This window comes from Carassius carassius, chromosome 18, assembly GCF_963082965.1.
Source record: "Carassius carassius chromosome 18, fCarCar2.1, whole genome shotgun sequence".
In the NCBI taxonomy this organism is placed as follows: Eukaryota; Metazoa; Chordata; class Actinopteri; order Cypriniformes; family Cyprinidae; genus Carassius; species Carassius carassius.
The window spans coordinates 24,269,351-24,293,485 of NC_081772.1; the positions used below are offsets into that span (position 1 = coordinate 24,269,351).

The window sequence follows — 24,135 nt, forward strand, 5'->3', positions numbered from 1 at the left end:
AGGGATTTAGTTCCACGCAACTACATTCCCCTGACAGCACCGTTCCTCACCTGCTCATAACGTCACTAACAACATGGCACCTGCTGGCGGGGGTGTCGTGTTGGCGGCTCTGTCGCTTCTGTACTTATGTGGAGCTATTTTATCCAGCGAGTATTTCTCCACTTTGACTGTTTTCAACAGCGACCTCCACAAGCACGGCTGCAGCTCTCCGGCCGAGTGGGAGGAGTATGCGGCGGACTGCGGTGAGCTTCTGTCACGTCCTGATGTTAATGTGTCTCTGATTCACACTCTTCCGCTTGCTGTGACTCGAGCTTGACGGGATCCTACATGCACAACCTAAAGACCATACAGGAGAAACTCGCATTAGACATGCAGAAGCTCTGGGCATTCAGCAAAACATCACATCATGCATGCAGCAACTCTCAAAATACTTGCAGAATCTCAGATCATGCATGCAATACTGGGGCATCACGCATGTTTCATAGCAATATGAAGGACAAGAAGATTTGTATTGGGTTTAAGATTGTTCAGCAGATGTAGCTTGACAATACAATGGTGGTTTCAAATGTTTGTGGCATTCTTTGAAGTAACTTTTAATGAGTGCCATGAAAACACCAATAGCATGAGTCCAGTTTTCAATAGTAATAATAACTATAGGAAGTAACTGTGGTATCGTGTCTCAAACTATTGTTGTTACCCTTGTGACTTGGTATTCTGTTTCAGATTGTGTTTTGATCCAAAGGAGCCTTGATATACAATCCTAGTAACTCCTAATGAAAGAATAGAATGAGCTCATTAGCACAAAAGAAAATATTTTGAGAAATGGTAACCAAATAGTTTAATGGGTAGCCATTGACTTCCATAGGTTTTTTTTTTTTCACACTATGGAAATCAATGGCTACCAGCAACTGTTTGGTTATCAACATTCTTTTCTATAGCTTCTTTGTTTAAGGGTGAGTAAATAATAACATTTTTGGGTGAACAATCCCCTTAAAGAACAATGAACAAAACTATGCATGGTGTAAACAATCCAGACTACATTTAATACAGATTCACTTACATAACTTGTTTTAACTTGTTATTTTATAAGCACTATATGAGTTGGGTGCTGTATCTGGTCTCCACTAGACTTGGGTTCTGCAGCAAAACCAGTCAGAAACCAATGATAGTTCAAAATAGTCATTTGGTTAGTCATTTTATCTGTCACATTTATTTTTGGCTCCATCAGAGTCCTCTATCCTGCAGCTGGAGGATCCGGACTGTGAAGAGGGGAGCAACCCGCCCTGCGAGTCCATCTTTTCACTCAATGCAGAAAAAATACTTGTGAGTTGCATTTGCATCATATTGCAGAATGTTAAAGGAATAGTTCAGGCCAAAACAAAAACTCTGTCATTATTTATTTACCCTCGTTTTGACTTCCTTTGGAACTCAAAAGAGAATCTTTGAAGAATATTGTTTAGGAGACTGTGTTCTGGTGCTGTTAAGCTCTGAAATGACACAAAAGCACCATAAAATGTGCTTTAATGTGTTTTTGCATCCCGCAGTTGCAATTTCCAGTCCCCATTCTTTTGCAAGTGTATGGAAAAGAGACGCTGGATACATTTAATGTTTTTTTTTTTGTTTTTTTGAGTTTTTCCTGAAGAAAGAAATTCATAAAGTGTGTGAGGGTGTGTAAATGATGACAGGATTTTAATTCCCAGGTGAATGATTCCTTCAACACCTGGTCTGTAGAAATAAGAACACTGTAAAATGACACACAAAGAGTCGTTCTCCTCCTCTGTGATTCTGGCTCTCTTCATGTGATTCTGGCTTGGATTGATCGCTGGAGGTTGACAGACTTCCTGACGTGTTTTTCTTTCTGTCACCACAGAATCAGGCAAAGTTGTTTGTCGAAAAGCGTCGGTTTCCTTTCGCCGTGGAAAACCAGAATACCAATGAAGAGCTTGGTGTGTGTCAGCTGTGTTTCTCATTGTTTTGACTTTGGCAAGTGTGTATTTTGCACTTGTCTTTGGTTGATGTTCTCCGCTAACGCTGTTGTGTGTTTTTTTCAGCCATTGGCTATGTTCTCATTGGAAATGGGCTCTATGATGAAGCTATCAAGCACTTCTCCTTACTGCTACAGGTCAGTTTTGATGTAATGATGCAGTGTTCATCTGGTGTTGAAATCAACATCTTGTATTGTGGTTTTTTCTGGTAATTACTCAAATTAGAAAGATTCATTTTGAGGCTGAATCACTTGGTTAGGCCTAAAAAAAAAAAAAGTTTGGTTCCGGTTGGTTGTCAGTTGAGGTCATTGGTCGGTAGGGATTTTTTTTTTTTTTTTTTTTTATTTATTTATTTTTTTCTCCAGTGGCAGTTTTACACACACACACACACACACACACACACACGCGCGCGCTGATTTTAAATGTGTGTACTGGTACTTTTACGACAGTGATTCTGTATTCCCGTTTAAAGTCTGTTGTTGCCATAGACACGCAAAACGCACACACACACACAAAAAGCCTTCGCGGGAGTTTGACAGGCGATCTCATAGTAGATTAACATGGAGGATTTGAACTTGAAAAACGGAGTGTACAGACATCTTTTTGTAGTCAAGCAACATTCTTTGTTATGTTCATTTATGTGGTTTATTTGATTTTGATGCTATAAATTAACTAGAAGCAAGAGACGATCAGTTAGTTTTAACTGATGATCTAACTTACAGCGATCTGTTCGACACATTCAAGAGCCACAAAACGGTATTTATTGTTTACATTTCTTTAAAAAATGACCACATTTGAAAGGTGAAATAACCAAATGAGACTTTGTTTCATATTAAAAGTAAGCTGGTAATGTTAATGTCCTGTCTGTCAGCATGTTGTCAGTGCCCTCTCTGTTCCGCGATATATTGTTGACTCCCCCCTCCCCCCGTGTTTCTCTTAATGTTACGATTTCCAAACCTTAAGTTATAGCTCACTTTAGGAATTGACAGTTAAACGGTTTTGATGCAATACTTAATGGTTTTTAACAGATTACTTAAGTGTAAAACAGCATTTAAAGGAAACTGTAATTTAATTAACGATGAGTGAAAGACCGTTCTTCCCCAGTCTCATAAAATAAATTTGGGTCGCACATAAATTGACAGGGTCGGTCGGAAACCGGAACCAAACAAATTTTTTTTTTAGGCCTTATCTTGTAGTTTCCTTGTTATTGTACACTTTCCATGATCCAATCAGTTGGATAAAAAGTTGCTGGTATTATTTTTTTTACATTGAATATCTTACATCCGCATTCTAGAAGTGAAAGTTGTGAAGGGTTTTTTATGTTTAAATATTAGTATATCAGTTGTATTCAGTTATCTGAGTAACATCCTAACTCAGGTTGCGTTGATTGTGTGGTAAACGTGAACTTGTTATAAGCCGTTTTTCACAAAAGAACGGTCCTCTATCATCAGGGAGATCCTGAGCTGGTCAGTGCCATCTATGGACGGGGAATAGCTTACGGCAAAAAGAGCCTGCAGGTCAGTCAAACTTTTGAACGATTGTGTATGTACTAGTGGTCGACCGATATATCGGCAAGGTTATCGGCCGATAAGTTCGTCATCGTCTTGAAAACTTTTGTCTAATACAGATAGAAGTCTGTTTAATAATCAGATAGAAGGGTTAAACAAAGGACTTAATGTATACAGAAAGTATTATAACGATTGCTTTTTTTTATATTAGGCCTATTAGTAATAGAAAGGCAAACATAATAATACTTTCTCGTTTGCCGTCAGCATTAAGCTAATATGCATTTATATAATTTAAACAAATCTTTGAATGTCTAATGAACATTTAATTTCACAAACCTTGCAAACGTAGTCGAATCCAGCTGTGAATGTTTATCCAGCATGTTCGTGTGTTCTCTGTGTGACGGTCGGTCCGTGTGAATTGAATGCTTTAAACTTTAAACTCGTGATTTCAAATTATGCTGCACTTTATGCATTTGCCCACTATCACTTGTCATATTCATGTCATTTTCACTGTGTGCTGTATGTAAAATGAGTCTTACCCTGGCTTTATTTGAAAAATATGATTCCCAAATGCAGACAAACTTCCCAGAATACTGAGTGCCCCGTTGATTACAGTGTTTACTTCCTTTTTAATTATAGTTTTATCAAATATTCATTTATTTGTGAAAAAATACTGTCATCTAAAGTATGTTTCTTTTACACATTTATTTTTTTAATCCATTGACAAATTATTTCAAATTTCGGCTGTCAAAAAACATATCGGTCGACCACTAGTATATACGTTGGTTTAGCAAACACTACTAAATATATGTGCGTTTCTAGCCATAGCTGAACATATAATCGAAGGTAACTCTCTCTCTGAAGGACATAAAGAACGCAGACTTGGCTCTGTATGAGTTGAGCAGAGTGATTGCACTGGAGCCCAACAGACCGGAAGTATACGAGCAGAGGGCGGAAGTGAGGGATGGTTTATTTTTCTATAAAGTAAGACCTTTTATGAAGTGTTTAGTGGTAACGATGAAGCGGGTGATTTCAGATCCTGTCTCCTCTGGGCCGCATCAGTGAAGCTCTGTCAGACCTGACTAAAGCCATACAGCTGCAGCCTTCAGCCCGACTCTACAGACACCGAGGAACACTGCTCTTCATATCAGAGGTACACACACTACACAGCCGGCTTATCTGGCACGTAAACTCTGCTTTTGACTTGAATAGATTGTTTAAGTGTTATTGTAACGTATAGATCTCTTCGTTTCATGTCCTGAGTGGACTGATAGCGCTGGGTCTGTCTGGGGACAGAGTCCAGGACTTTCAGATTTATCACATTTTTCACATGTGGAGATCTTTAGTATTATCCAGTTGAACAGTAATTTGACTGATGCATAATAGATGCACAGTGATTTTTTTTTTAATTGTAGGGGTCATATCATGAGTAATCAATTTTATCTCATGAGATAAGCATTTATTGTAGTGTGAAGCAGTCGTAATTTAAGGTGCAGTCATTTCAACTGTTGATCTGCAGTTTTTCATGATTGAAATCCAGTCTTTTAAAAAGAATCCACGTGATTGGGGAATTTTGCATAAGGGTGAAATATTTCCCCACACTTATGAATATTTTTGTGTGTAACATCTGTGTGAGCTGTGCCTCTTTTTTTTTTTTTTTTTTTACGCTAATGTGACTTCTCTGTTAGTTTTCCATTGCCATTTTCTGACCCTACGAAGCAAACTGGCTGTTGTTGCTAGTACTGTACCTTTAAGACATCAGTATTAATTAATGATTTTATTTAGTTTTGTTGCAAAACTTTTGTTGTTGACTGTGTTCTGTTCCTGTCAGTCAGTCAGTTTATGTTTTTTAAAATGGTCTGTAAAATTCACCTAGGATGGATTTATTTGATTAAAAAAAAACAGTAAAAATTATTAGTAAAAATTAATATTTCACAAAAAATTTAAAATTACAAATTAAAATAAATATTTTATATTTTAATATATTATAAAATATAATTTATTCATGTGACGCAAAACTGAAAAAAAAACAGTCTTCAGTGTCTCATGAGCACCAAATAAGTAAATTAAAGTGATTAATGAAGAATGGAGAAATATTTATTTTTATCATCAGTGTTGGAGACCGTTGTTCTGCTTAATATCTTTGTGGAATCTGTGATACATTTTTTCTTGATTCTTTAATGTTCAAAAGAACCGCCTTGATTTAAAATAGGTATAAAAATCTTTGCTGTCACTTTTAATCAGCTTAATGAATCCTTGCTGAATAAAAGTACGAATGGAAATTTCTTAAAACTTTTGAATGATGGTGTAGTTTTAATCACTCATTATTTATTAATATTTACAGATATCCTCCTTTCTCTCATTGTCTTTCAGGATTACATGGCAGCCATGGAGGATTTCCAGCAGTCTCTAGAGCTGAAGAAGAACCAGCCCATCGCGATGCTCTACAAAGGGCTGACCTTCTTCCATAGGGGCCTCCTTAAGGTGAAAAACAAGTCATATCACAGATGCGGTACTTTTGTATAAGTGAGAGCCAGTGCAGAATGCCTAATTCAAGAGCCTTATGCAGTTTCAATGTAAGGACTGGACTGTAGTTCTTACAGCAGAAAGTTTCAAGTTTAAAAAAAAAATATGCCATTTCTAATTGGACAGTTGTCTGTATTTACAGTAAGTGGCATAGCTTAGAGTTTACACTACTAACAAATAGTTTTCTGCTCGCAGGAGGCTATAGAGGTGTTTAAAGAAGCTCTCAAATTGAAGTCAGACTTCATAGATGCATATAAAAGCTTGGGTCAGGCTTACAGGTGAGGTGCTACTGACTCATGTTGATTTGAACAGTCAGTTTTTATCAGATGTTTCTCTGCAGACAATTGTGTGTGTGTGTGTGTGTGTGTGTGTGTGCAGGGAGTTGGGTGATTTTGAGAATGCTATGGAGAGCTTCCAGAAAGCTCTGTTACTGGATCAGAACCACATCCAGTCTCTCCAGCTCAGAGGAATGATGTTGTACCATCACGGCAGCCTGCAGGAGGCCATAGGCAACTTTAAGGTGCGTCCCAAATGGTGTTGTATTTACCTCTTTGTTGGCAATAGTAATCCTTAAAAACAACATGAAGTAAAATCGATTTGAAGTAGACCGTTTACTTAATATAATGAATGTTAATATCATAACCCAATGTGTTCCAATCAAAACCATTCTTGATAGATAAAATCAAATCCCACTGTAGATTATTCCCCAGTAAATAATCAGTTTTAATGGGAAGTACTCGGGGTTAAAGTTTTCCGTTGCTACGTCAGATTTCCGTCAGTTCATAAAGTCATTCACGTGCTTCATTCCTGAATGAATCAGCTGTTCGAAAGAATCAATTGAATGAATGATTCAGTGATAAAATCAGTGACTTGCCACCACTGGCTGATTTAGTTTCATTTTTAGCATACATTTTCAGTTATTTAAATCATTTAATATTCAAAATGTTATATTATAAACATTGATTTATGAACTTAATTGCACTCATGCCACCTCTGAGCCACATTAAACATCTGAAAATGTACCTACAAACCACTTTTGTGTTCTTCTGTGCCACCTGTGTAGTACTGATTAATTTATTAATACTTTTATTAATACTTATTTATTTCATATGATTGGTAAATTATTTGTCTTATTAAAGAAATATTATTAAATGATTTAAATAACTAAAATTCTATGCTAAAAATGAAACTAAACTGCCAGCAGGTGGCGGCAAGTCACTGATTGTTATCACTGAATCATTCATTCAATTGATTCATTTGAACAGCTGATTCATTCGTGAATGAAGCACGTAACTGTCTTTATGAACTGACGGAAAACTGATTGCCGTATATTACATTGCAGTAAAAAGAATATAAGGAAGGAACCCATGAAGCTTTAGTCCATCTTTGAAACACAAATAAAGATTTTTAATGAAACCTGAGAGGTTTCTGTTCCTCCATCGAAATGTCCAATCCACCAAAACTCTTGATGCTTCAAAAAGTTCATAAAGACAAAGGAAAAGTAATCCATATGAATATATGAAAAGATTGATCATCCCACATACATAGATCACATTGAATATCGCAAACAGAAGCTCAAAGAACTGGTTTGACACAGAAAATTGTGTTTCTGAAGCCAAACAAAAGTCCTAATGGGTTTGCAGCAAAATGAGGATGCGTGCATTTTTGGGTGGACTGTTCCTTTAAATGCTTTTTCCAAACTTTGATTGTTTGTTTAAACGGATTCATCCGTTTCACTTATTTGGGAAGATCAAGTAGACTTTTTTTTTCCAGTCAAGATGACCTGTCTAGAGTAGTGTCACTCCAAAGTCCTTCTTTACAATATCAATAGCATCGATTTTTTTTTTTTTTAAAGTCACTTATACACGATTGTGTTTTCCTCGTATCATTTCTTGTATTGAAGCTCAAAGAATGATTGTGTTCAGATGTTGACTGTTGTGTTGGATTGGTGTGGTGTGCTGTCCTGTGGCTGTTTGTTTCACTCGTGTTTCATCACGTTGTCTTTCAGAGATGTCTGCAGCTGGAGCCCTATAATGAAGTGTGTCAGTACATGAAGGGGCTCAGTCACGTGACCATGGGCCAGTTCTACGAGGGCATTAAAGCTCAGACTAAAGTCATGCTCAACGACCCTCTCTTGGGACAGAAAGCCAGCTCCGAGTATCTCAAAGTCAAATATCTCCGAGGTGAGAAATTCGAGCCATATAATCATTTTGATGTGGCCGTTAAAAATCATTACATAATGCTTCCCAGATCAGTAGTTCTCATTAACAAAATTTCAATACAAATGCAATGTTGTGAAATATCATTTAAATATATAAATCACTTCAGTGTCACATGATCATTCTATTATATATATTATCTCTATAAATAATGTCTATTATTTGTCGTGCTGTTCATATTTTCGTGGAAACCGTGATATTTTTTTTCCAGGATTCCTTGTTAATTATTATCATTTTTTTCATTCTTGATGTTCAAAAGAATAGCATTTACTTGAAAAAGATTCAGAAATAATAAATCTTACTGACTCCAAGCTTTTGAACACTTGTGTGTATGTATATTATAGTATTCATCATATTGCATTAATATATATATTAATTTTTTATTAATATATATTAATATACCCCCCTTAATAAGAGGTTCATCTGAATTGTTTCGGTCAATGATTTGGAGTTGAAACATGCTGTTTTTCTTCCTCATATAATGTGATAGAATACTCCCGTTATCTACACTCTCATCTGGATGTACCGGTTGCGGAGTATAACGTTGATCAGGATTTGCCTGGAAACTTTAAGAACCACTGGGCAAAAAATCTCCCCTTCCTCATTGAGGACTATGAAGAACAGCCTGGACTTCAGCCTCATATTAAGTGAGTTTCGATGCAAAATGAGTCTTTTGTGTTGCTGGCATCATAGGCACATTTGCATCTCATTTCCCTTCTTTATTCCCTCCTTGTAGAGATGTTCTTCCTCAGAACTTTGACAGTTACTCTGCTGAAGTGCAGAAGCTGATCTGTACAGCGGATCACCTCGGTGCACTGATGCAGTACGACACATTAGGCTTCTTACCGAACCTCAGAATACACCGAGGTCAGAGCTCTTCACACGCACTACATAATACAATCATACCATTCTTTTATATGTTCTAATTACTATATATATATATATATATATATATATATATATATATATATCCCAGTGTGCACATAAGTGGTGCAAGATATAAATAATAATACAATACAAAATAAATAATAATCATAATATTAGTGATAATACTATTATCACTATTAATAATTATTTTATCTTTGTAGTTATATTTAATGAGTCACACCCCTGTATATATGAAGTATCATGTGGAGCAACAATCAGAAAAATAAAAACACACACAGACACACATACTTGAATTCCTGTTAGTGTACACAGTCATTATTTACATATGTTTTAAGTCCGATTTTTAGTGTTTAATCTTTTTTAAATAGTTTTTTTTTTAGATCAGAAAAATCACAAAATAATAAAGCGATACGAGTATTTAAAGAAAAGTTTAAAAATAAAGTATTAAATAATACAAAATATTAAATCAAGTAATGCAGCCTTCACTTAAAAATGTCATAACATTTACTTTGCACCTTGAATGCTTGAACAATCATAATTTTTTTAAATAGATTTTTACAGGTTTCTTTTTAAACAAATATAAACAAATAATTAATTTATAAATATCACTAAATTTTTAAGAGTTGCACCACATTATATTTGTTTGTAACCTGAACTATCCTTGTCAGTAACATTCTCTTGTCAATAAAGGTAAATAATTTAATGAAAAAAAAATGTGTGTGTATATATATATATATATATGTATGTATGTATGTGTGTTTATTTGTTTACTTACACAAGTGGTTGTTGATAGCAGTGATGTATTATTATAAAAAATATATATATATATATATATATATATATATATATATATATTTGTTTTTATTTCTTTTTTTTTACTTGTATTTTTTTCTTAGAATTAATTGAAAAAATTGTATGCCAAGCTATTAATATGATTTTAATTTTTTCCATTTAAATAATATTAATTCTTTTCGTTATCAAACCAGTTATCAAAAAAAAAAAAGAAGAAAAAAAAAGAAAATCATGCTCTTCATAGAAGTGGTGCATTCAGGTCATCTTATTTCTGAATTGCATTTTTAATGTTGTCTTGTGTTTTGTGTAGCGATGGGCTTGGCCACCATAGAGGTGATGCAGGCCATGCAGCGCACCTGGAGTAACTCCAAGGTTCGAGTCAATGGAAAGACCAGACAGCTGCAGTGGAGAGACATGTTTGACATCGCAGTGAAATGGAGAAGGTCAGATTCCAGCCAACGGCTCTGTGGAGGGTGTTACCAAAGCTTGGTGACTGATGTTTGCTGCGTGTGTGTGTGTGTGAGCAGGATTGCAGATCCAGACCAGCCTGTGCTGTGGTTGGATCAGATGCCTGCCAGGAGTCTTAGCAGAGGATTTAACAACCACATTAACCTCATCAGGTGCTGTGTCTGCCCTCAATTTACCCAGTCATTTGCTCTGTAAAGCTGCCAGTCCTAATCGCTTAAGCACTTTTTTAAAGGACTTTTAAGGGTTGTTTATACTAAGGATGATAACAATAACCATGAAGTGTTAATAATTATTTTAAGACTCCACACCACAACTGTATTGAAAACGACATGAAGAACAACATTGTTAAAATCACTTTTAGAAATCTTTATTTTATTTTTCTGTTGATGCGGGATGAAACAATCTAAACCCAATTAGAGTCCACCCTGCTTTAAGAGCTTACAGTAATGATAAGCCCCCCCAATTCGAGTAGCCCTATAGTGTGCCGTCCATAAATATACTTCATGCCACTTGGTACAGAGAAGCCTTGATGCCATACTCATATTAGATATTACTGATATTGTGTATACCGACATTGGTATCATTAATGATGATTCTGTACAGAGAAGATACAGCCAATTTCACACTTTGAGCATAAGCAGAGTGTGAATAGTTTTACTTCCTGTCACAATACTTTCTCACTGAAACATTGAAGTAAGCCTTTTCTGTAAAGCTGATTTGAAACTATAACATGCGCTGGTCATGCTTGTGGTGTCAAACAGGCCTAAAACTCTATTGCTGCGTCTGTTTCATGGTGTTTTAATGTTTGTTCTGTTATTTCTTAGAGGGCAGATCATTAATATCAGATATCTGGAGTATTTCAGTAGTATTCTCAGCTTCGTAAAGGAGAGAATACTGGTTTATCATGGGTGAGTATCTTTTTTTATGGAAGCCCGCTTCTGCCACTGAATAAAAATTAAAACAAGATTATTGCAGCTCTTTATCTGACAATTCTGACTTTTTTCTCAGAATTGCGAGTTTATATCTTGCAATTCTGACTAACATGCAATTGTGTGTTTATAAAGTCAGAATTACGAGTTATAAAGTCAGAATAACGAGTTATAAAGTCGTTATAAAGTCAGAATAACGAGTTATAAAGTCAGAATAACGAGTTATAAAGTCGTTATAAAGTCAGAATAACGAGTTATAAAGTCGTTATAAAGTCAGAATAACGAGTTATAAAGTCGTTATAAAGTCAGAATTACGAGTTATAAAGTCAGAATTACGAGTTATAAAGTCGTTATAAAGTCAGAATAACGAGTTATAAAGTCAGAATAACGAGTTATAAAGTCAGAATAACGAGTTATAAAGTCGGAATTACGAGTTATAAAGTCAGAATAACGAGTTACAAAGTCAGAATAACGAGTTATAAAGTCGTTATAAAGTCAGAATTACGAGTTATAAAGTCGTTATAAAGTCAGAATAACGAGTTATAAAGTCAGAATAACGAGTTATAAAGTCAGAATAACGAGTTATAAAGTCAGAATAACGAGTTATAAAGTCAGAATTACGAGTTATAAAGTCAGAATTACGAGTTATAAAGTCGTTATAAAGTCAGAATTACGAGTTATAAAGTCAGAATTACGAGTTATAAAGTCGTTATAAAGTCAGAATAACGAGTTATAAAGTCGTTATAAAGTCAGAATTACGAGTTATAAAGTCAGAATTACGAGTTATAAAGTCGTTATAAAGTCAGAATAACGAGTTATAAAGTCAGAATAACGAGTTATAAAGTCAGAATAACGAGTTATAAAGTCAGAATAACGAGTTATAAAGTCAGAATTACGAGTTATAAAGTCAGAATTACGAGTTATAAAGTCAGAATTACGAGTTATAAAGTCAGAATTACGAGTTATAAAGTCAGAATTACGAGTTATAAAGTCGTTATAAAGTCAGAATTACGAGTTATAAAGTCGTTATAAAGTCAGAATAACGAGTTATAAAGTCAGAATAACGAGTTATAAAGTCAGAATAACGAGTTATAAAGTCAGAATAACGAGTTATAAAGTCAGAATAACGAGTTATAAAGTCAGAATTACGAGTTATAAAGTCAGAATAACGAGTTATAAAGTCAGAATTACGAGTTATAAAGTCAGAATTACGAGTTATAAAGTCGTTATAAAGTCAGAATTACGAGTTATAAAGTCGTTATAAAGTCAGAATAACGAGTTATAAAGTCAGAATAACGAGTTATAAAGTCAGAATTACGAGTTATAAAGTCAGAATTACGAGTTATAAAGTCAGAATTACGAGTTATAAAATCAGAATTACGAGTTATAAAGTCAGAATAACGAGTTATAAAGTCGTTATAAAGTCAGAATTACGAGTTATAAAGTCAGAATAACGAGTTATAAAGTCGTTATAAAGTCAGAATAACGAGTTATAAAGTCAGAATAACGAGTTATAAAGTCAGAATTACGAGTTATAAAGTCAGAATTACGAGTTATAAAGTCAGAATTACGAGTTATAAAATCAGAATTACGAGTTATAAAGTCAGAATAACGAGTTATAAAGTCGTTATAAAGTCAGAATTACGGGTTATAAAGTCAGAATTACGAGTTATAAAATCAGAATTACGAGTTATAAAATCAGAATTACGAGTTATAAAGTCGTTATAAAGTCAGAATTACGAGTTATAAAGTCAGAATTACGAGTTATAAAATCAGAATTACGAGTTATAAAATCAGAATTACGAGTTATAAAATCAGAATTACGAGTTATAAAGTCAGAATTACGAGTTATAAAGTCGTTATAAAGTCAGAATTACGATTTATAAAGTCAGAATTACGAGTTATAAAGTCAGAATAACGAGTTATAAAGTCAGAATTACGATTTATAAAGTCAGAATTACGAGTTATAAAGTCAGAATTACGAGTTATAAAGTCAGAATTACGAGTTATAAAGTCGTTATAAAGTCAGAATTACGAGTTATAAAGTCGTTATAAAGTCAGAATTACGAGTTATAAAGTCGTTATAAAGTCAGAATAACGAGTTATAAAGTCAGAATAACGAGTTATAAAGTCAGAATAACGAGTTATAAAGTCAGAATAACGAGTTATAAAGTCAGAATAACGAGTTATAAAGTCAGAATAACGAGTTATAAAGTCAGAATAACGAGTTATAAAGTCGTTATAAAGTCAGAATTACGAGTTATAAAGTCGTTATAAAGTCAGAATTACGAGTTATAAAGTCAGAATTACGAGTTATAAAGTCAGAATTACGAGTTATAAACTCAGAATAACGAGTTATAAACTCAGAATAACGAGTTATAAAGTCAGAATAACGAGTTATAAAGTCAGAATAACGAGTTATAAAGTCAGAATAACGAGTTATAAAGTCAGAATAACGAGTTATAAAGTCAGAATTACGAGTTATAAAGTCAGAATTACGAGTTATAAAGTCAGAATTACGAGTTATAAAATCAGAATTACGAGTTATAAAGTCGTTATAAAGTCAGAATTACGAGTTATAAAGTCAGAATAACGAGTTATAAAGTCGTTATAAAGTCAGAATAACGAGTTATAAAGTCAGAATAACGAGTTATAAAGTCAGAATAACGAGTTATAAAGTCAGAATAACGAGTTATAAAGTCAGAATTGCGAGAATTCTTTTGTCGCAATTGTGAGTTTATATCTTGCAATTCTGACATTATAACTCCTTATTTTGACTTTATAACTTGCAGTTGCCAGTTTATATCATATAATTCTGACTTTTTTCTCGCAATTACAAGTTTATATCTTGCAATTCGGATTTTATAACTCGTCATTTTGACTTTATAACTTGCAGTTACCAGTTTATATCATGCAATTCTGACTTTCTTTTTTTATCACAATTGCGAGTTCATATCTTGCAATTCTGACACTTCTTTCTCGCAATTGCGAATTTATATCACAAAATTTTGACTTTCTTTTTTTTTTTATCACAATTGCGAATTTATATCTCCCAATTTTTGTGAGATAAAAAGTCGCAATTACCTTGTTTTATTTTTTATTTAGTGCCACAAACGGGCTTCCATACTTGTGTGTGTGTGACTTTAATATTTTTAAAGCTCACAAGCTTTTTTCATTTACTCATTAAATAAGACACACCTCATTAATTCACAGCTCTCCTCATGTATGCACAAAATTATTAAACAACAATTTCAATACTAATAATAAATGTTTCTTGTGCAGCAAATCAGCATATTAGAATGATTTCTGAAAGATCATGTGACTGAAGACTGGAGTAATGATGCTGAAAATACAGAATCAATTAATTATCATCAATCAATTATATTTCAGAATGTTTCTGTTTTTACTTATTTCTTTTTGATCAAATAACTGAATACTAGATAAGCAAAAGAGACTTCATTCAAAAACAAAAAACCGTACTGTTCTCAAAGTTTTGCACTGTAGTGTTCATATCATTTTCTACCCTGTACATTCAAACACTTCACCTATTCAGTTCAACTTTTTTTTGTTTTGTTTGTTTGTTCATTCATTATTTTCTTCAAACCCCTTATTTTAATTTATTTGCCTCATTCATGCATGCATTCACTCACATAGTTGATCTTTTATTCATGTCCATGTATTAAAGTGCTTTATCTTCATGCGTGTGTGCTCTCTCCATCAGGGCGTATAACCCACGCGGGCTTCAGGACGTTAAGCAGGCTCTGGAAAATGTGAACAAAGTGGAGGATCTGCTGCCCATCATGAAGGTACCATGAGTGTTAAACATCAGTGTTTTTAAGCATTTCATTATTATCTTAAGTAATCATTAACCCGATAATGTGTGTGCTGAACGAAATAAAGTAATCCTTCTGGTTGGACAAGCTCAGTGACTGTTTCCAGCTCTAGAAGCATCTTTTTTAACCTAAAAGTTGACCAGCTGAGATAAATTCAGTTTTCTTTTGTTTTGTTTTTTTGGCTATAAGAAACTAAAAAAAATATTAGTATTTAATAAATTTTAGTAAATAGTAAATATTAGTGCAAGAATTATTCAAGCTCACTTATCAACTTTTTATATATATTTTTTTTTACATTGGAATTCATTCACAAGTTGAAAAGAAGGGCATTTATTTGAAATAGAAATCTTTTATAGCATTATTAATGTATTTACTGTAATTTTTGATCAATTGAATGTGTCCTTGTTGTTTAAAAGTATTACTTTTTAAAGCTTTTAAATTGTATTTTAGCACAGTTTTAATACAAATAAATGTTTCTTGAGCACCAAATCAGCATATAAGAATGATTTCTGAAAGTCATGTGACTGAAGACTGGAGTAATGATGTTGAAAATTCAGCTTTGCATCACAGGAACAAATAGCATTTTTAAAAGTGTATGAGAGATTCGGGGAACAATAATGAATGCTAGTTAAAGAAACCGCTTCACCTGTAACAGCCTCTGCACATGACAGTTATGAGTGTGTAATATAATATTAGGCCAGATCTGGGAGTAATGATATGAACAGCTGATGAGAGAGCCTTTGATAAACACATGTGTAATGAATGCTAATCATTTTATTTTCCGCCTCATAATTATGCTTGGCATTTGACACTTGCATTCGTGTTTATTAATAGACATATTTATTTACAAACATATGCATGTTCTTCTAAAGCGCATGCAGAAAGACTGAATGTTTCTCTGATGTGCTTCTGTGTGTGTTTGTATATCTGAAGCAGTTCAACAGTAAAACCAGAGACGGCTTCACAGTCAACTCTAAAGTGCCCAGTCTGAAGGATCCTGGGAAAGAGTATGACGGATTCACCATCACCATCACCGGAGATCGGTGAGAACTGAACTATTGTGCCTTCACACTTCACGTTCTTTGGTGTGTTTTCAGTGTATGGGATGAAGCAGTTCTCGGTACCAAAGCAAAACACAAATATATTCAAATGAAAACATGGAAGAAATATTGTGTGATTTATTTATTTAAAAAATAAAGTTTTATTCATTTTTTCAACAGTAGTAGCAGTATCACATACATTCTACTAAATAATAGTATTATTTATACACAATGCCTTTATGTAAAAACTTTTATTTTGACACTGGTTTTACTCAAATGAAATGATAAAATGCTTGTGAAGTGACTCAGTTCTGGTGATGTAGTTTATGTATTTATGTCCTCATTGAGACGGCAGATGCTGAAATTACTGCAGGCGTCACGCGCTTCAGTCTATGTATTAAACCATTCATTCATTCACACAGAGACACGCAGAACATGCAGGATGCATATTTCAACCAACTTTTGCGGCTTAACATACAGATACATATGGAGATTTGGTTTGATTAATTTATGCTAACTTTGACAAATTCGGTGACTGTCCATATTAAAACGTAAGTTTCATTTCCATGACTGAATTTTGAGATTCCGTCCGCATTTTCTGCTTCGCGGAAATCATAGCACTGTATGCGTCAAGAACCGGGTTTGACCACCGGTACTTAAAGAAACCTGCTACCATGACATTTTCATTTTTTTAGTACCGACTTGGTACCAAAATACCGTGTCTTTAGACAACACTATATGTGATGATTAATTTGGTGCTTTAGAAAACAGATTGCGTTAAGAGAGGTTCATGTGCCTAGTTATTATCTTACATTTATGCATTTAGCAGATGCTTTTATCCAATGCGACTTCCAGTGCATTCATGCTATACTTTTTTTTTTTTTATCAGTATGTGTGTTCCCTGGGATTATTATTATCTATGTAGCTGTATACAGGGATTAAAGTTTTCCTTCGCTACGACAGATTTCCGTCAGTTCATAAAGACCATCACATGCTTCATTCCTGAATGAATCAGCCGTTCGAACGAATCAATTGAATGAATGATTCAGTAAAAAAACAGTGACTTGCCGCCGCTGGCTGATTTAGTTTCATTTTTAACATACAATTTCAGTTATTTAAATCATGTAATATTTCTGTATTCAAAATGTTATATTATAAACATTCATCTCCACATGTATTTATGAATTTTATTGCACTCATGCCACATTAGAGCCACATTAAACGTCTGTACCTACAAGCTACTTCTGTGTTCTTCTGTGTTATTGTAAAACTTATTTTGGACAATCTTTCAAGACATAGGATCTGTAATTCTGAAGTACAGTGAATCTCCACACACACACACCTCAAAACATTCATCCGACACACAACCCACGTAAAGAAGATCGTTCCGCAAATAACTGCAATTACACGTTTCTCAGAATTGCGAGTTTTTATACATCTCGCAATTCTGACTTTTTCCCGCAATTATGAGTTTATATCTTAGAATTGCGAGTTACATGTCAGAATTGCGAGAAGTAAACCCACAATTGCGAAATAAAAGTCAGAATTATAAGAGACGCAGATACATTTTTAGAATATTTCTATTTCTTTTATTCAGTAGTGGAAGCAGGTTTCCATTAAAATATCCAACTTAACTAAAATACACTTCCGTAACTAAACTATAATTTGAAGTCAAGCTCGAACATTTACTTCAAGTTGAAACAACACGTTATTGTTCTTGTAAGTTGTGATAGATGATCGCAGCAGTCATTTTTTTACAGTGAATGTGTTATACATCATGCTAAAACCTCGGGGCAGTTCCATCTCTAAATCATCCCCTCTAAAGAAACATAGAAACTAAAATTTCTCATTTATTTTTTATTTTTTTAATCAACTGAAATAATAAAGCAGTCGGTTGTACCATTTTAGTTCTTACACGTTTCATAACGCAAACAATGTGTAAAAGCTGCATATTTATTTTTTTGATTACCTGATAAGAGATCCGGGCCTTGCTGTGTGTCTTATGCTTATAATTTTGTCTTGTTTGTTAGAGTGGGGAACATGCTGTTTTCGGTAGAGACTCAGACCACAGATGAGAGGACGCAGCAGTATCAGTCAGAAATTGAAGCGCTCTATAAAGACCTCACTGCCAAAGGCAAAGCCTTAATGCTCTCCACTGAACTCGGGGTAAGATTAACATCTGTTTGTCTGTCTGTATCTCCTCTGTCTCCTGCTGAACCTGTACTGGGACAGCTGGGGTGTGTTCATGAGTCACGATAAACTCAGTGTCACGTAAAGGCAGTCTGCACCAGTCTGACCTGTTACACAGAGAATCATGGGAGCTCTGGGAACTGTGTGTCTCGTCTCTCACACACACACACACACACACACACACACACATGGAGACACCCAGATATCTTTGCCTGTATCTTTATATCACTGCACAGAGCAGCACACAACATTTGAATCTCATGTACAAACTAAGACTTAACAAATTAATTTAGTTTGGTGAATTACACTAGTTTCAATAAAAACCTAACAACTACCTTACTAACTTTTAATATACAGCAAATTAGGAGTTTATTGATGCAAAAGTCATAGCTAATAGTTGGCTAATAGTGAGAATTGGTCCCCAAACTATGACCACAGTCAGCTGTACCCTTTTGCTCGTACTTGTGTTTTTTTGTTTTGTTACTATCAGGCAGTTATTCAGTAATATCCTCTGTTTAGCAGACCTACAAATTTAATAACTGCATTTGCGTAATCTTTCTGCACTCATTGTACTGTAAGTTGCTTTGGGTAAAAGGATCATTCCTCATTATTTTATTAGTATTTTTTTGCCTTTCTCTCCTCTGTCTCTGTAGGACGCAGATGCAGTGTTAAATTTAATTCTTTCTCTGGTGTATTACTTCTGTAATCTCATGCCACTGTCCAGAGGCTCCAGGTACGAAAACAACTCAATTACACAGTTTGGAGAATATTTCTGCCTTCGTGAGAATCAGGGATTTTAACTTTAGTCTATGAGTGGTATTTAAAACCTGAAGAAATCAGTTATCGATGGAACAATTGTAAAATGTAACGTTAAAGTTTTTTTTATCCGTGATCCATGTTGTAGTAAAAATAATAAACTCAGTGCGGCCTTTATAAAGCCTGAAGGTTTAAATGATTTACATTTTGTGGCTTGATATTTTAAGATAAATGTATGTAAATATAATAAGAAATAATTAAGAAAAATGACATTAAAAACAATAATTGCTTTTATCCATTTAGCACAGTTTATTTGTTAAATCCATGTTATCACCTGTTGATATTTAAAGTTAGAATTTTTAAATTGATTAAAATACATCTGAAAGCACTATTTTACATTCATTTCACATTATTTTCCCACAAAACTGAAACTTTTTGACCTGTAATAAAAAAAAAAAAATATATATATATATATATAAACATGTATTTTTAGCTATATATTAAGAAGTGAATTAAATAATTGTACATTTGTTGATTTTTCTTTGTACATTGATTTTTAATATCTTTATTTTCAGATGAATTGATATTTAATTGCATTTTTTTTCACTCCTGTTAAAGAGAAGTCTGTTTCTCTCTCATACAGATTAAGCGACCTTAACAAGTTTTTTTCACTGAAGGCAGATTTTATTTCAGAAGTGTGTTTAATGTGTTGCATGTTTAAAGTGGCTGTTATTCTACTTCAGTGTCGTGGCGTATTCGGTGCTCATGGGAGCTCTGATGGCCAGCGGGAAAGAGGTGCTCGGCAGAATCCCATCCGGAAAGGTAAAGAAATGAATCATGCACTGTAAAAAGATGCATGTCTTACTGAAATGCTCTTTTTGGTTGTTCACCCAGCTGTTTGACTTTGAGGCCATGACTACAGCCAGTCCTGATCGCTTCAGTAAGACCGTCAAGAGTTGGATGAACTTAAAGAGGTACATACCCATGTTCTTATTACTTCGGAAAAATGTAGGAAACCTCCGACACTTTCTTCTTTCTCTCTCTCTCTGTAGTTTGCCGAGTTGGCACCAGAACCTTCCACTGGTTTCGGAGACGTTCCAGTTAACGAGGACCATGATTGAAGTTCTCAACACAGACTCGTCTTCGCACTGTCCCAAGAAATCCTGAACTCCAAATACCATCCAGTCATTCAAAGGGCCGTCTCTACTCAGGGCATCTGTGCTCACAGTCCTCACTTTTACATATCAAATATCAGTGCAAATTCTCTTTGATTTTAGATTTTATATTTACACAGACATGGAGAAAGGTGTGGACTATTCAAATTTAAAATTGAACATGCATTTCTGTTGTCCTTTATGTCATTAAAGTTCAGCGATTGCGAGCATGATCAGAGTTGAACTGAAGAAACTGTAGAAAATGTAGCAGAATATAATTGGAAATGTTTATTAAATTATGCTTTTCACTGTTTTTTTTTTGGTTTTAGAATTGAATTGGTGACTTGTTGCAGAGATGCCCTTTAAAGAGTTTACGAAGCAATATTCTCCAGCTCTGAGTTTCTTTCTGAATACTTGAACACAGTGGGGAAATATGTTTGCAGATGTTTTTGTTTGTTTGAAAGACAGAAGTTCACTGTCCACACTGGCTTCTTCATATTTGGTTTGGTTGTCTCTATTTAAAGGTTTGTCTGAATAATGTATGATTAGATTCTGGAGAAGTTCATGTGATCTTAAACACTGGGAACAGTTGCGCCTTGATCTATAGTTGACTTAAAGCAACAAAAAAAAAAGACTTTCATTTCCTCAATCTTATAAATCTTTAATTTTATTTTAGCAACGTCTTAAAAGACCATTTTAAGTAGATTTTCTGTTTTTTTTATGTCATGGTTGGTGCAAAGACTTGTTTCCTTTATTTTCCTGTGAAGAATTTAAGAAAAACAGTGGCTTTGTTTTCCCCATGAGGGGGCGTAAAGGTTCTTCAAAGCACAAAGAAAACTTAAAAAGTGGAAAATCTGTGACTTAACTTGCTGAAACAGCCACAGTCAATAAAATTGAATCAAAGCAGTTTTGTTGTGTTCAGTCTCTTTCTGATCTCCTTTATAAAAAAAAATGCATAATGTCGTAATTTATTTGTAGTATGCAGTACTTCAGTCAGCCACTGGATGGTACATGATCTAATGTCCATAGATACCTCTAACTAATTAACTGGTCAGTTACGGTGAGTCAAAGTAATCTTTTTTTATTGTTTGAACTGGTTCAGTTTCTCTGACAGGTTCTCAGTGCCGTTATTGAGCCGGCTGCTGCTGGTAACGCCACAGCGATGACACATGGTACCTGTTACTTTACTCAGCGCTGATGAGGTTTAACCAATCAGCGCTTAGGTTCCGCGATCGCCAGATCATCTGATCTGTTAAATAAAAGGTGAACCATATAGTATGATTAACTTACTGTAGTAGCTCTGCATTGCTAGTGGCCCAAAACACACAAATAGGGGGTCTGAAAGAACTGTTCGGATTTGGTAGAACATCGTTGGAAAATGTAGAAAAGGAGGAACACAAAACAATGAGAATATAATTGTCCCTCCCATCTCATAAATATTTTTAATCACGTGTCCCTTTAGGAGCGTCACAGACTGCTTGTTTTCAAGTGCTAAATTGTTTTAATGTATTTATGTTAGTGGGCATATTAAGGGTGTGTGAGTTAATTGTGCTGAATGGAGGTTTGTTTGATTGACAGGTGGAGTGGGATAATTATTTGAAATGTCTGGATGTTCAGTGTCTTTTTCCCAGTGTCCTGCAGTCCAGAGGCTCAGCTCAGATACACGGTTTATAAACGTTCAGACTAAAGAGTGAGATGAACACATAATATCCACACAGTCCAGAAATGCTGACAGGGTACTTCTGCTGAAACACAATGAAGGCCTGCAGCTGCAACGGTTTATCACTCCACGTTATGACTGTGATTACATCAGTGCCTCACTTACTCATACTCTATATTCAAAGTCTATGAGATGTTTTTAAATATTTACAGGGTTTGCAGCTGTTTTATCAGTTCTGGATAATAGCTTGAAATCAATTTCTAGCATTTTTGTGCATTTCTTATTATTATGAATTTTGAAAACAGTTGTGCTTCATATTTTCATGGCAACTGTGATACTCTTTTTCATGATACTTTTATGAATAGAAGGTTTATATATATATATATATAGGCCTACAGCATGTGTGTTCTTTGGATCCTCAACACTGTTTCCTGCTCTTTCTCAGACAGAAGCTACGCTAAGTCATTGCGGGTGCTGATGGTACTGTATGGTTCTCTTGAAGGGGCAATGTTCTGGCTTGATCAGACAGGCTTTGAATTTGACGTGTTTGTTTGGATGAGAGAGTGGTGAGGACTGTTAACTTATGAAAAACCACAATTATCTCTTCCTTGCTTAATCACAAGGTTATGGAAGCTTGTTTCTGCCACTGGAAAAAAAAAGCAATTGCGACCTTTTATCTCACAATTCTGACTTTTTTTTCTTGCAATTGCGAGTCTACATATCACAATTCTGACTTATCTCAGAATTGCATGATATGAACTTGAAATTAAAAAAAAGTCAGAATTGTGAGATAAAAGGTCGTAATTGCTTTTTTTTTCAGTGGGAGAAACAAGCTTCCATAACCTTGTGATTAAGCAAGGAAGGGCTAACTAAGTTTTTTTTTTTTTTTTCCTAAGAATTACGTGTTTATATCTGACAATTCTGAGAAAAGATGCCCGAATTGTGAGATAAAGTCAAAATTTTTGCTATTTTTTATTAATCGGTAGATCGGTCTTCCAAATAATATAATGTTAATGGCTTTCTGGTTTTGTTTTATTTTGTTTTGCTTTGCTTTGTGTTTATTTTTTTGTTTTGCTTTGTTTTTGTTTTGTTTGTTTTTTTGTTTGGCTTAGCTTTGCTTTGTTTTTTTGCTTTGTTTTTTCCTTTTCTTTGCTTTGTTTTGTTGTTGCTTTTGATGTTTGTGTAGAATTTGCTCATTTATGTTGTAATTAAGACATGCAAATAAATAAATAAATACATAATTTATTAATTCCCACTGTTTATTAATCTGATAAATCATATCCACATTTTAGTAATTCATTCCCGCAGTTTATTCATGTATTAGATAAAAATCTAAAAATTTGTTAAATTAACTAATTATTTAACAATTAACTAAAATAAGGCAACAAATGAATAAGTCATAGGAACAAATTCTTAATTTGTGGCCATGATATATTTATGATTATTACTATATGATTTTTTTTGAGCCCATGTTTCAGGTGCAGGAGTCCGTATATACAGTAGTTGACCATGACAATAGTATAATATCTTTTTCAGGTGACACTCAAACATTTATTCTAAATATCACAAACAGAATAAAAGAATAAAACTCTGATTTGGGAAATGAGTTTGTTATTACCCAGATTTTATAACATAAGGGCAGTAGAAGAATGTCAGACGGCAAAATGAAGAATGCCAGACTTCATATACGACCAGTTACACACATAAGCTTAAATCATGCAGCAAAACTGTATTTTGCAGGCTGGTCCAGTTATACAATAGAATGAGACGTAGTAATGTATCTTTCCACGAATAGGATATACTTTGCTGTCTAATTTTGGCTCAGAATTATTTACTTTTTCACCTGTGTCACATAGTTATTCAATATATTTTTTTAAAAAGCTTTTTTTTTATTATTAAATTTTAATTAAAGGGGTCATATGATGTGATTTAAAAAATTATCAGCCGCATTTGTAACCCATTTTACGGCCTTTCTGGCAGCCTAGAACCACAAAGTCATTTTAATCAAATCTTAATAAGTAAAGATTATGAGTGTCAAGTAAAGTTATTTGCTTTCATATTAACAAGATATGCCCAAGTAGTACACATTTCTGGACCCTAGAACATTACAATTAAACACTACAATTTTAGCATTAAGTTTTTTAGATCCTTATCAAAAGATCAGTACCAGAATATGCAGCATGTGTG

At 34.1% G+C, this 24,135-nt stretch overlaps 1 protein-coding gene across 2 annotated transcripts; it reads left to right on the plus strand.

Moving 5' to 3' along the window:
* The first annotated feature begins 30 nt into the window (after positions 1-30).
* Positions 31-21,194, plus strand: ttc13 (tetratricopeptide repeat domain 13). 2 transcript variants are annotated; one of them, XM_059499076.1, is made up of 23 exons: positions 31-242; positions 1,229-1,323; positions 1,871-1,946; positions 2,052-2,122; positions 3,437-3,502; positions 4,358-4,450; positions 4,530-4,646; positions 5,867-5,977; positions 6,215-6,297; positions 6,398-6,539; positions 8,028-8,202; positions 8,729-8,885; positions 8,975-9,105; positions 10,229-10,361; positions 10,446-10,538; positions 11,211-11,294; positions 15,037-15,121; positions 16,082-16,191; positions 18,219-18,354; positions 19,032-19,111; positions 19,878-19,956; positions 20,029-20,108; positions 20,187-21,194. In XM_059499076.1, the coding sequence occupies exons 1-23, from the start codon at positions 74-76 to the stop codon at positions 20,299-20,301; spliced, it is 2,481 nt and encodes an 826-aa protein (XP_059355059.1). In that variant the 5' UTR covers positions 31-73; the 3' UTR covers positions 20,302-21,194. The 2 variants fall into 2 exon arrangements, with proteins under 2 accessions (XP_059355059.1, XP_059355060.1); XM_059499077.1 differs by having other exon boundaries at positions 16,085-16,191.
* The last annotated feature ends 2,941 nt before the right edge of the window (positions 21,195-24,135 follow it).

Excerpts from the sequence above, each read along its gene's own strand:
- ttc13 (XM_059499076.1), top strand. The coding sequence starts at position 74 with ATGGCACCTGCTGGCGGGGGTGTCGTGTTGGCGGCTCTGTCGCTTCTG. Across the intron at positions 1,947-2,051 it reads GAATACCAATGAAGAGCTTG|CCATTGGCTATGTTCTCATT; the intron begins GTGTGTGTCAGC and ends TGTTTTTTTCAG. Across the intron at positions 19,957-20,028 it reads GCAGAATCCCATCCGGAAAG|CTGTTTGACTTTGAGGCCAT; the intron begins GTAAAGAAATGA and ends TTGTTCACCCAG.